This window comes from Xiphophorus couchianus, chromosome 20, assembly GCF_001444195.1.
Source record: "Xiphophorus couchianus chromosome 20, X_couchianus-1.0, whole genome shotgun sequence".
Lineage (NCBI taxonomy): Eukaryota > Metazoa > Chordata > Actinopteri > Cyprinodontiformes > Poeciliidae > Xiphophorus > Xiphophorus couchianus.
Window position 1 is genome coordinate 3,651,021 of NC_040247.1, and position 12,691 is coordinate 3,663,711.

General features: G+C 47.6%; 3 protein-coding genes across 6 annotated transcripts; 2 read left to right on the top strand and 1 right to left on the bottom strand.

The window, feature by feature from the left end:
• Positions 1-1,426: 1,426 nt before the first annotated feature.
• Positions 1,427-5,478, bottom strand: mkrn2 (makorin, ring finger protein, 2). The gene is made up of 10 exons (XM_028002666.1): positions 5,348-5,478; positions 4,161-4,289; positions 3,968-4,086; positions 3,013-3,144; positions 2,780-2,943; positions 2,473-2,538; positions 2,256-2,404; positions 1,989-2,099; positions 1,770-1,914; positions 1,427-1,696 (listed from the first exon to the last, which is right to left on the bottom strand). The coding sequence occupies exons 1-10, from the start codon at positions 5,371-5,373 to the stop codon at positions 1,538-1,540; spliced, it is 1,200 nt and encodes a 399-aa protein (XP_027858467.1). The 5' UTR covers positions 5,374-5,478; the 3' UTR covers positions 1,427-1,537.
• Positions 4,296-8,325, top strand: LOC114135397 (MKRN2 opposite strand protein). 2 transcript variants are annotated; one of them, XM_028002670.1, is made up of 5 exons: positions 4,296-5,217; positions 6,914-7,216; positions 7,483-7,532; positions 7,640-7,808; positions 7,874-8,325. In XM_028002670.1, exons 2-5 carry the CDS (start codon positions 7,014-7,016, stop codon positions 8,115-8,117), a joined length of 666 nt encoding a protein of 221 aa, XP_027858471.1. In that variant the 5' UTR covers positions 4,296-5,217; positions 6,914-7,013; the 3' UTR covers positions 8,118-8,325. The 2 variants fall into 2 exon arrangements, with proteins under 2 accessions (XP_027858471.1, XP_027858470.1); XM_028002669.1 differs by lacking the exon at positions 4,296-5,217 and adding an exon at positions 6,065-6,832.
• Positions 8,326-8,438: 113 nt separating this feature from the next.
• Positions 8,439-12,630, top strand: tsen2 (TSEN2 tRNA splicing endonuclease subunit). 3 transcript variants are annotated; one of them, XM_028002667.1, is made up of 12 exons: positions 8,442-9,054; positions 9,234-9,300; positions 9,372-9,411; positions 9,524-9,733; positions 9,806-9,923; positions 10,006-10,080; positions 10,365-10,415; positions 10,496-10,640; positions 10,770-10,806; positions 11,016-11,130; positions 11,207-11,296; positions 12,145-12,630. In XM_028002667.1, exons 1-12 carry the CDS (start codon positions 8,884-8,886, stop codon positions 12,202-12,204), a joined length of 1,179 nt encoding a protein of 392 aa, XP_027858468.1. In that variant the 5' UTR covers positions 8,442-8,883; the 3' UTR covers positions 12,205-12,630. The 3 variants fall into 3 exon arrangements, 2 of the variants coding, with proteins under 2 accessions (XP_027858468.1, XP_027858469.1); XM_028002668.1 differs by having other exon boundaries at positions 8,916-9,152; XR_003593591.1 differs by lacking the exon at positions 10,770-10,806 and having other exon boundaries at positions 8,439-9,054.
• Positions 12,631-12,691: the final 61 nt, after the last annotated feature.

Sequence of the window (12,691 nt, forward strand, 5' to 3'; positions counted from 1 at the left end):
ATGCTGTTTTTGGGTTATGGCAGATCAAAAGAACGTGAGTAAAAAAAAAAATTATTTTACCTCCTCAACAACAAAATATGCATCCAGTGCTTTAATTAAACAAGTAGAAAAATCAGATTTGTTGCTTGAAAGGGATAAGTTATTGTAGATCCAAAACTCATAACGGGTTCTGAAGGTTTGCCTTGTTAAAACAACAGAAATGGAGCAGAGTCTAGTCAATTCTGATCAGCAGAATCAGGATTTAGGTCACTTTTTGTTTAGAAAAACTTGGTGTATTTAAGTTTATAAAATTAATTAAACCTAGATTTGGGTGCAGCAAAGTTCACTTTTGAATAGAAGTCACTGCAAGGACAAGGTCTGTGCAAGAGAATGTGAAAAGCTTGATTATTTAAAAACAAAAACTTTGTGTTGTAGCAAATATTTTTTATTGTATGAATAAAAAATGTATCAAATTCTTATCATTCTTGACCCACACACCCACACACTTTGGACCCCCTGGTTTAGAGTTGGGTTGTAAAAATGAAGGAAAAACGAACGGAAGTTAACGTGTTAATTTTGATTAATTCATTTAATGCAATGGATCACTTTATTTAATTTTTTTGCGTACAAAAGTTCCACCTGGAACCTTTGTGTTCATGCGTTTCTATATGTCTGTAAATCTGATGCACAGTTACATCCGCTAACAACTAGCATCGTCTCTCTGGGTTCATTTCTGCTTCTAATCGATCTGATTGGACGCTGGAAAAGACCGTTGTTGTGTTCAAGTTGAGCTAAAAGGAGTTAGCCTAGCAGCAGAGCTATTAAGGCCTAAATAGCATCTCAGTGCTAAACACGTAGCAGCTAATGCTAATGTTAGCGTCCTCACATTTCCAAAGAAGCTGCATGAATGATCAGGGCTTCCTGCACTGCAAAAACAAAATATTACCAAGTATTTTTGTATATTAAACGCGTCATTACAGTAGAAATAAGACAAAACAAACTTACAGTAACTTTTCAGCAATATATTGATAAAAAAGGACTAATTCCAATTATAGATTATTTCACCTTATAAGTGAAATAATCATCCAGTAGAACAAGTTTTTTTTGTGAGATTTTGTGTTTTTGCAGTGAAACACTGGAAAGACTTTGGTCAAATCTGAAGAACCAGAGGAACAGAATAAAAAATATAAATATTTGATGCAGAGTTCATGTGTCTATTTACGCAATAATTTAACAGCAAATAATTGTTTTTAATTGAACATGTTGCTTATTTTATGTAGTTTGATTCAAATGTGATTAAATGTGAATAATTCATTACAGACCCTGAAATTAAATTGATTAAAAATTTTAGTTTTGTCCCACCATCAGTAGACTTACATGTGTGTGTGTGTGTGTGTGCGTATGTGTTGGCGTGTGTGTGTGTGTGTGTAAATCAACTCCAAACAGCTTCAGATTTAAACGGTCTCTATTTACTTTATACACCATAAATAAATATCCGCTCCATCAGCCTCCAGTCAGGACCAACATGGCCGCCGGTTGCCATGGAGACGGCAGGCCCCTACTCCCCAGGGTTGGGCAGGCCCTCGGCGTCCTCTGCACCCGGACCCGACATCTGCATGAAGAGCTGGCGCAGCTCAGTGATGTCATCATCCAGCGGCGGCGCAGCGCGCTGCTCACGCTCCTCGATGAAGTCCCAAAGCCGGACCCTGTTCATGAACTGGACACACAGAACCGGGTCAGAACCGCAGGCAGCGCAGGGCCAGGGGGTAAGGGGAGTAGTGGGTTCTGACCCGGACGTTTCCCTCGGAGCTCAGCTGCTTCCGGGGTCGGTCCGGTTCCGGTCGGGTTCCGTCCGGGTAGGCGTGGAGGTACAGGCAGTTTCCCCCGAAGGGACAGGAGCCGCGGCCCTGGTCGAAGTACTTACAGGCCTTCTTACTGCAAACACAGAGGAGTCAGGACGCACTCCGATTGGCCGACAGCCAGGGGGCGGGGCTTACACAGGAAGTTACCTCACGCCCGACTTGAAGAGCTCGATCAGCTGATCCTTCTCTTCCTGGTCCTCGACCCAATAGACGGATGGGATGACGAACTCCGAGATGATCCGACACTCCGGACAGGACCTGGAGGGAGAGCCGGGTCAGAACCACTGAGAGGGGCAACCGGGTCGGTACCAGAATCAGAAGCAATAGAAACACATACAGGTGTCTCTGCAGAACCCTCATCTCTCTCTATTTCTCTGGTTCTGGTCCCCGGTACCAGAACCGGGCCGGACTCACTTGATGATCTTGTTGCAGAAGTTGCTGGTTCCACGCCACTGGCGGATGCAGTTGAGGCAGAAGGTGTGGCAGCAGGAGGACAGGATGCCGAACCGCCGCTCCGATGGCGCCGCCTTCTGGACCACCACCTCCATGCAGATGGAGCACACCTGCACAGGTACAGCGCGGTCAGGACGTTGTCGTCACGGCAACCGGCACTGAGACTCGCCTCACCCACCTTGTTCTGGCTGAGCTGGGCTGCGAACGCCTTCTCCATGTCGGCCTCGAAGGCCAGCATGCACACCTGGAGAGAGACAGGGTCAGGTGCCAGAACCAGAGCCCGGTCCGACAGATACCAGAACCAAGATCTAGTCCGACAGGTACCAAGACCAGAGCCTGGTCCGACAGGTACCGGTACCAGGACCCGGTCCGACAGGTACCAGAACCAAGATCCGGTCCGACAGATACCAGAACCAAGATCCGGTCCGACAGGTACCAGGACCAGAGCCTGGTCAGACAGGTACCGGTACCCGGTCGGTGCTCACCTTCTCATGAGCGCTCCTCTGCTCCGGGTCGTGGGGGTGGAGCACCTGCAGCCGACACACCTCACACAGGTCGCCATGGAGATAAGGGCAGCTGTCGCCATAGAAACAGTGTCCGGCGGCGGCGTACGGACAGAGCTGATAGGCTCCGCCCACCGCGTGAGGCTCTGCAGGGAGAAGGTGAGGTAAACAGGAAGTTGTCATCAGCCGATCGGATGGCTCTATTCGGGACCCACCTGGTTCTGGAGCCGACCCGTCCAGCCCGGTTCTGATAGCTTCCACATAGGACTGCGGAGCGGCCGCCGCCTCCGGTACAGCTGGGTTCGGACCGTCTGACAGGCCGCCAAAGGTCCGGTCGCCGCACAGTGCTGAGGAAGAGGAAGGGGCGGGGTCACACACCAAACAGCACACCTGGACTCACCTGTCCAACACCTGGACCTGACCCACAAGCAAACCCATGGTATCATCAGAACCTAGGAGTTACCAGATTATTGGGTTCTGGAGATCTGAATTTTGTTCAGTTTTGATTTTTTTTCCACCATTGGGCTCCTGGGTTTCCACTGTTCAGAGTGATGTCATCACCCAGGGCGGCCATCTTGTTTGACAGCTTGTTTATTTGGATTCAGGTAAACTCTACAGTCAGGAAACCATTTTTATTTTAAATTAAGAGAATAAAAACAAGAAAGCAGTCATAATTTTAGGAGAATATAATCTTAATTTTATGCCAACACAAAATTTTTTTAATTAAAATGATGAATGTTGAGCATCTTGTGAAGTTATACTTTGGTATCAGTTTTACAGATTATACTTAATAAACACGTCAGCATCAAATTATTGTCAGTAGCTGAACTTTGAGTCGATCGGTCAAACTGAGTATTTCAGAGAATAATGAACTAATCAGATCTTTTCTACAGAAGCTTTTTTCTCACTAAATCAACTCATTTCTTGTAATTTTAAGACGTTTGTTCTGGTGAAATTGTGTCTTTTCTGCTAATATTATGACTTTATTCCCACAGAAATTCTGGCACCAACTGACAGATGGAATGATTGAAATAAAATCCACTTTTAAAAAATATTTTCTGTCATTTGCAATTTCTTTCTTGGAAAAGAAAGCAAGAAAAAAATAAATTAAAATTGAGTCAGGTATGAAAAAATCTATTTTTACCTGCAGCAGCTCAGGTGTGTTCTTACCTCTGTCCTTCAGGACCAAGGGCTTCTTCCCTTCACCTCTGACCCCTCTGCCTGCACCTGCTGGGTCCGCTGAAGCTCCGCCCCCTCCTCCTCTCATTGAATGTTTCACGTGATCATACCTGGACACACAGCACACCTGTTATGTACCTGGAAGGTTAAGACAGGTCAGCTGTCAGGGGCAGGTGCGCCTCACCTGCAGCGCTCTCCGTAGGCGCAGGTTCCCCTCTGGTAGTACTTGCAGATGGTGGAGGGTTTGCTGTTGTTCAGGTCATGAGAGAACAGGCAGTTGCTGCCCTCCCTGCAGACTCCATGGAGGAAATACCTGCAACACACCTGGACACATGACTCACCTGGCAGTCACCTGTTCAGTCCACTCAGGTACGTTCAGAGCATTGCTAAAGATTGGATCTTTTAAAACTGCAGTATGTAACTTTTTTTTTTTTACACATTTGTTTAAACATGTTGTGGCCGTTTGATGTGATACTCAATCTGTAAAACAAAATTAGTTTCTGCTTTCTCCCAGTAGCAGTCTGTATTACAGTAAGTCTGAAGAAGCCTCTGACTGAAGATACTCCGCTTTTCCAAGACAGTCTCATGAAGAGGATGGTCAGGGTTGGCCATCACTTTCTTGATTTTATGAAGAATAAAATGCTCTCTGCTGTGATGCAGCTAGCATAGCACGTTATGAATCCTCAAACTAGCAGCGTTTCCTGTGACTGTAAATTGTTTCTCCACCATTGGAATATTTAGCAACAAGTACATAAAGTTGATTGATTGCACTAAGCCCCTCCTCCTGGCTCTGATTTGTTGGTAGCGGTTAATTTCTTCCAGTAGCTCAGAGATCGATATTTTTACATTTTATCTGTCACAACATGGCGACAGTTTTAACAAATATGTTAAAATATATATATATTTTTAAATTCTTCATAAAAGTTACATACTGCAGCTTTAGTCTGCTGGATAGTCCAGAACCAGAACTTTATCTGAGAAACCGAACATCTCCGATCCGGAGTTCTGGAGAATTAAACCGGTTCCGATCCGGTTTAACTGGACAGCAGAGGTTCGGACGGAACTCGACCTTTTGCAGTCATACTACCTGGACCGAACCGGGTGGGAAGAGCACCCGGATCGGAACCAGACGCAAGCAGCTATATTCTGCTCGAAACTATAGTATCCATGGTAACGGCAGGACTCGAGCAGCTTATTGATCAATCGGCTGATCAGATGAATAGCTGCGCATGCTCACACAGGTAAGCATACCCAGCGGCGGAGCTAGCGGCTAAAAACATTAGCTTTGTAACAGCGCGTGCGTAGTGACGGTCCTGAGCCAGTCGGACAGGTAGCTGAGGGACAGAGACACGGCAAAGAGCGCGCGCTCACCTGCAGGTCACCTGTCTGGTGCTCATCTTCTTCGTCGTGGTCTGCGCTCAGCTGCCGGAAGTGTGCTGCTGGTGCTCCGCTCTAAGAGCTCCGGGTGTAAGCAGCAGAAGGAGGAACGTTCCTGCAGCTGCATAAAACAGCGCCATCATGCGAAGGTTCTGGTCCAGTTCTGGTCCGGTTCTGGTCCCGTGGATTCATGTTATCCTGCTGTGATTTTAACGATCCAAAAAGGAGCTCTTTGATTCCAGACTGACCCAGTGTGGGTTACTGGTTCTGGTTCTGGCTCATCAGCCCAGGGAGGTTCGGTTTCAGGTTGGATGTTTTCTGCTCTCACCTGGCGGACTTTCACCTGTTCAGGTTTAGGATTACTGATTTGTATTCCTGGAGGTTCTGGGTTCCGGCTCTGGTTTGTGTTTCAGGTTAGAGGCTGTTGATTCTGTTCCAGGTTCTTTTGGATCAGAACCTAAAACAGAACCAAAACTGCTGTATCTGCGAGGTCCAAATCAGCTGCTAAGCTTTATATTCACCAGTTTACAGAAAAAAACTAATTATGTTATTTGAACAATTTATGGCAATTTATTTGATTTAATTTACGTAGATATTAATTGGTCCTGGGTGACAGGTGGAGTGCCACTTGGACAGCTCACCTGTTTGGTACTAATGAACCAAACAGTCATAGTTTGACTGGGAGGAAGCAGGAGTACCCAAAGAGAACCCATTCGTAATAACTCCATGCAGAAAGGCCCCAGGCTAGGATTCCAACCCAGGACCTCTATGCTACCTCCTGAGGCACCCTCGAGGAACCTCAAGTGTTCCTTGAATTCATGTACTTCAACCCCCAAGTACACCAGGGACCCTCATGTACACCTGATGAACCCCCTGAGAAATCCCCCCAAAGCCCCTGAGGAACCCCTCAGTTCCCCAAGGTTCATCGGCCACCTGATGAACAAACCCTGCAGGAATCCCCTAGAAATCCACGGTGAACCTCTAAGGAACCCTGTAGTCTTTCCTGTTCCTGGATTTCCAGGAGATTTACCTGAAGATCTGACCGTCCTGTGATTCGGGTCTCTGGAATTGGGCTCAGGGTATTTCCTGGGTCCAGCTCAGGTGTGCCAGTTTACCTGCAGACAGAGGATAATTTCACCTGCTCCTCTGAGATGATGAATGGCTGAAGAGGAAAGTGTGACATCTGACCCCAGGTGAGTCTATCTCTGTCAGACTCACCTGAGCTCACTGATCAGATCGCCGTCTGACAGGTGAGATGGAAAACATTCAGTGAGAGCCAATCAGGAGGCAGCTCCTGGAAGCTTCCTGTTTCAGGTTTCAAGTCAGAATTTTTCTGCTGGCTTGGGTCAGAACCAGAACACCCGACCAGTCTTCAGACCTCAGAGTATAAAGCTGAACCCGTCCTGCTCTGCCCATGTTTCCATGGCAACAATGCAGACACAGTCCAGAGGTCACCTGCTCAGACCGCCTCACCTCCAGGTGAAACAGGTCACATGATCATCCGCCTGACACCAGAACACCTGATAGGCTGGAGCCGGGGTCTGTGATGTCGTCTGATAGGCTGTAACCAGGCAACCGGAGGGAGAGGAGGGGAGAAGAGGCTAAAGAGAGGAGGAGGAGGAAGAGAAGTGGGACAGACTGCCGAGCAGCTGAGGAGGAGATGGAGCAAAGCGTCATCCACCTGAGCCACTGCCAGAAGGAGATCTTCTGCTTCGCGGTGCCTGAGGTGTGTCCGAGCTGCGGGGAGGAGCTGAAGGGCCGCAGACTGCAGGAGGCGCCGGTGAGCCTGCCGTCCCCCTTCACCGACGGACACAAGACCTCCTGCTGCCTGCTGGTCGCTCCTGCACACAACAACCAGGACAGGTAACGGCACACCTGCACAGGTATACCCAGGTTAGCCTGCAGAAAACATTCAGCCGACAGCTGTTAGAACCCAGTAGAACCAGTATCAGTCTGCATTGGCGGGTGATGAGGTTTCCTGTTAATGCTGGTCTGGAACACCTGAGCTCTTTACCTGAAAACCTTACATCCTGCAGTATCAGCTACCTGCAGGTGACTGGTTTGCAGGTCAGGAAACCAGTTTGGAGTACGACACCGGTCTAACCAGTGTGTCCTCCTCTGTCCCTCAGAGACTTTACTGGGACATCAGACCTGCACACTGGCATCTCCAACACTAAAGGTATGAACCTGAGAAGAGGACAGGTGTCCAGGTGAGGCCTACAGGTCACCTGGATGATGTCACCGCTCTGTCTCACCCGACTCTGTCTCACCTGTATATTTATCCAGGTGTTGTTTATAACTACACTCAGGATGGCGTGCGACGAGATCAGAGTGGGTGGAGCCGCTGTATCAGCATCCCCCTGGTCCGACCCGACATGTTCCACCTGCTGGCTCAGTGGGACCAGTACCTGGAGTCGTTCTCTGAGGGACCCGCCTGGGACCCAGTGTGGCAGAAGTAGGTTCCACCCAAAGCCCCTGCCTCACTACCTGTCCTCTCTGACTCACCTGTCGGTCTCTCAGGTTCCATGAGGAAGACCACAACTGCTTCAGCTTCTGCCTCCAGTTCCTGAACGGCATCCTGGCCATGGAGGGTCGCGGCGCTCTGAGCCGGGACGACTTCACCCGCTGCTTCATCCTGCCGAGGATGAGGAGGGTGTCAAAGTACACCACGCTGATCCGACACCTGCAGGACCACCAGTACTACCTGACAGACAGACAGGAGACACTGGGAGACAGGCAGGAAGAGTCGGTCACCACCAGTTAAACCAGTCTAACCACAATTAAATCAACCATACTACCAGTTAAACCAATCAATCCACTAGTTAAAACAACCATACTACCAGTTAAACCAGTCCCAGTATTGTTGAAGCTAAACAGTTGAAACAGCAGTCTAACCACTTGGTCTGTTTTGGTGTGACATGAATGTTTATTTATTGTTTGTAAATAAAGGTGAATATTTTCATAAACCATAACAGAGCTTCAGACGTCTGTTTTTTGGATGAAGAATCTAAAGCAGGAAATCTTTCCACCAATCAAAATAAGCTGAGGCTAGAGGAGGAACTGCAGCGAGAGAACAGTTGGTTCCAGCAGCTTGAGTGGACTGGTTCTGATCTGAACTGGGTTTATGGATTGTAGAAGTACGATTATTGTTACTCATGGCAATTACAGATTATTGAGCTGAGCTTCATTGATTTCAGCTAAATAAAGATGGAGGGAAACCGTTCTCGGTTCCGTCCTGGGGAACTGAACCGAAACCAGAACCACCCCAAACCCTGGACGCATAAGCAGGTGGAGGAATAGTTCTGGTCTCATTAGCAACCGATTAATATTCTTTCAAGGTGTGTTACGCGAATTATCCAGGAGATGGCGGCAGAGCAATTATTTGGATGCAAATCAAACCGCAAAGAAGAAGTTCCGAATGGAGTTTCCAGCCGGACACAGTTTCTGTAGCACCGCCTCAGCTCCCAGGAACGAACCACGGCGTTTAAACTTGAGATTGGACCTAACTCTGGCCGTCTGGAACCGGCGGAATGCAGGCGGAGTTCCGGCCTCCTCGGAGGAGGAACCGGGTTTATGAGGACTACAAGGCTCCGCTGCCGCTGATCCGGAACCAGCAGGACAGGAAGCATTACCGGGGGGAGCTGGTCCACCAGCAGGTTCTGGTCTGCCATCCGGACCACATCCAGAGCATCTACAGCCAGGTCAGAACCAGCAGAACCAGATCAGTAGAACCAAGTATGAACCAGCAGATGCGGGCCCAGAACCAGGTTCAGATGCAGTAGAGCCAGGTCCAGACATGGTCAGGTGTTCCTACTGTGTAGCTTCAGATGGTTTTTGCCCTTAGTATCGTCTCTCAGGCTAAATGTGTTTGTCGTTTCAGGGATACTTTGGGAAAGGGGTTCTGTCCAGAGCCCGACCGGAACACAGCATTTCCGACCAATGGGAGCGTGAGTTTCTACCAGCACAATGACATCATCTACAGTCATCCAATCCGTGCTGACCTCTGTTTTTGTCACAGAACACAAAGGTGTGCTTCTACCTGTCATCTCTCAGTCCAGGTACGTGACATCACATCCTGTCTGCTTACACAGTGACATCACGTCCTGTTTGCTTACACAGTGACGTCACATCCTGTCTGTGGTGATAGTGTCACATGTCTGACCCCCACAGGTATGAAGAGCTGCTCAGGTGGGCAGAGGCGGAGCTTTCTTCTCAGCAATTGGATGAAGAGGCGGCCAATCAGACGCTGCTGGCTCTGACTGAGACTGTGGAGGAGGAAGAAGAGGCAAATGGAGCAGTAGAAGAAGAGCCAAGGGGCGGACCCTGTGTCCAAATGAAGAGGCTAGGGGCGGAGTCAGAGCCAGAGGAGAGAAACTGCAGGTAGAGTTCAGCACCCAGAGAGACCGGTTCTGAGGAAGAACCAGACTGAACCTGTTTCCTGTCAACGTTCAGGTCCGACTCACAGAACCTGGACCTGGACTCAGAACCGGACTCTGACTCCGACTCTGATCCCGGTTCTGGTCTCCGTGTTCCAGGTCCTGGTTACGTCCTGGTGGACCTGGAGGCTCAGGTGGGTCCTCACCTGAGACGGTGGCTGCTGCAGGTGTTTCTCTGCTGCTGCAGTTCATTTGAGGTTGTTTCCATGGTTACAGGATGGAGGCAGAGCCAGGGAGGTGAGGCGGAGTCCTCTGGCTCTTACAGAGTACCTGCAGCTGAGCCTGGAGGAGGTAACGCACCTGAGTCAGCACAACAACGACTGATCTACTCGTGTATTTCTATGTGAAGAAATGATAATTTGATTTGTGTGCATTTAAGTCTTACAAACGCTCATTTAATAGCACTCAACATTGACAACTCTCACTCAGCCTACACTAGGCTCAAACCAGCAGCCAATCACAGACGAGTCTTTTTCATCCAATCAGTTTATTCCTAGGAAATACTGAAAAACAACCAATTACTGCACCAAATGGCCAAATTTCACGCCTAATCTGCTCACCTGTCTGACCTGCAGGCCTTCTTCCTGGTCTACAGCCTTGGCGTTCTGTCTGTCTACCAGCAGCAGGTGAGGCTCTCATTTGGACCTTTGATGCGTTTTGTCAGGATGTGACCTCATCATCTCTGTCCTGTCCTCTGATTGGTCAGGAGCCCCTGTCAGTCGTGCAGCTGTGGAGGAAGTTTCGGTTGCTGCGTCCCGACTTTGTCAGCTCCTACGCTGCGTACCATCACTTCCGCAGCAGGGGATGGGTCCCTAAGGGAGGAGGCGGGGCCAAATACGGCGTTGATCTCAGTAAGGCCCAGTGAACTGTGACCTGTTAGTCAGAGTGCAGGGAAAAGCTGGAGCTGTTAGAGGCTCTGGATCAGAACCAGGACAAGTTCTGCTAGTCAAGTGTGCTTTCTCCTTTGGTTCTGGTTTCAGTGCTCTACAGGAAGGGACCACCTTTCTACCATGCCAGGTAACGCTCACCTGTTCTGGTCTCCAGGTGTTCGCTCTGTGTTCAGGTGAAGGTCAGACATGTTGTCTCTCCCAGAGCCGCCTCGTTCCGCTCTGGGTTGGGAGCTTTTGACGGATCATCCCGTGTCTAGTTTCTGAAAACGATTAGAAATGCTGCAGCAGGAGGGATCTAGAAGGGCCTCACAGATTGTCCCTGACCTCTTGCTGTAGCTACTCGGTGGTGGTGGAGAGGACCGGCGAATCGTTGGGGGGGGCGGCGGCGCTGCGCCCGTTTTCCTGGCGCTCTCTGGCAGCTCTCAGCAGGATCACAGCCACTGTCTCCAAGGTAACTGCTCCACCTGTCGCTGGTACCTGGTGCTGCTGTTGATCTTTCTTGATGGTGGGTCCTGATTGGTTCCCAGGAGCTGATGCTGTGTTACATCATCTACCCGACTGACCTATCAGAGGATGACCTGGATTCACCTGTGTGCCTGAGCAGATTAAAGGTTCAGGTAAAGGTCAACTACCTGTCTCCAAATCACAAGTTACCATGGTAACTGCCTGTGTTTGGGGTTTTTTTCAAATTTTTGAACAAATGACATTATAAAGAAAGATCTTCAACACAATAATTAATATCTCATTACATTAAACAAAACATTATAAACAGAAATAATGGTAAAAAAAAATATTTATATATAATAATAATAATAATAATAATAATAATAATAATAATAACGGATATTAGTAGTGTTATTCAAAGGTCTTCCAATCTACAAGTAGAGTAAAAAACATTAATTCAATTTATACACAAATAGGTACAAATAAAATAATGTATCTTTTAGTTTATACAAACAATATTATTTTCATAAGAAATGTGCAAAAATACATCCAAGTACATATATAAAAGGTCTGTAGCAAATAAGAGAAAATAGCAAAGGCTTCTGCTTAAAGGATAAAGTAAAATTTCTTTAGAAGAGTTTTTGTTTTTCTAAGTTTCTGATTATTTAAATTACATTTTTCAATAGAGATAATATATGTTTTTCTTTAAAATTATTACATGAGGGGATTTTTTCATTCCATATCTTGTGGACATAATATAATTAAATATAAAAATTATTAAATTGACTTTAACAATTCAACCTTTTTTTCCAGATGAAATATATAATGATGAGTAATATTCTTCAATGTGCCAATGTATTTATACTGCCTGTGTTAACACCAGGAGCTATCAGGACTGGTTACCATGGCAGCTAGGTGGTGAGAACCAGAACCAGAACCATAGGACTGTGGTTCTGAGTTGTTCTGATCCCTGGTTTATGTCGGACAGATGGAACTAATGGAGCTGGTAATGTCTCTACAGGAAGTGATCGTCAGCAGGTGGGTTTCCTCCAGAGAGCGAGCAGAGCAGGACGACATCTGATTGGCTGACAGCTGAAGCAGTTTAGTGATGAACTCATAAAGAGCCGAGCGGCGGCCAATCAGAAGGAAGACCAGCGTGAACGCGGTCTTTGGTTGGATTCAGGCGCGTTTCAGAAGAAGAACATGCAGAGGAAGATGTTCTTCATCGTCATGTTTGTGTTTAACTCCGCCTCCTGGTGATGACGTCACCGCAAGCCGCCTCCTGATCTGGCTGAGCTACCTCTGCAGGTGCTCCTGTCTGATCTTTAGGTCCATGTCCAGATGTCTGTTCCCACAGAACCTGTTCAGGAACCCATTGGGAGGAAATCCGTGTGTGTTTATCCTGTTACCATGGCTACGGCTGTTTTTCTGTCAGATGGGTGTTAAAGGCTGAAGTTCATTAATCAGATGTTCAACATCTTACCTCCATAAATACATGAAAACAGTTCGACTTGTCTTTGTGTCCTGTTTGTTGCTCTTAAGGTAAAACCTTAGTGCAGAAGTTGTCC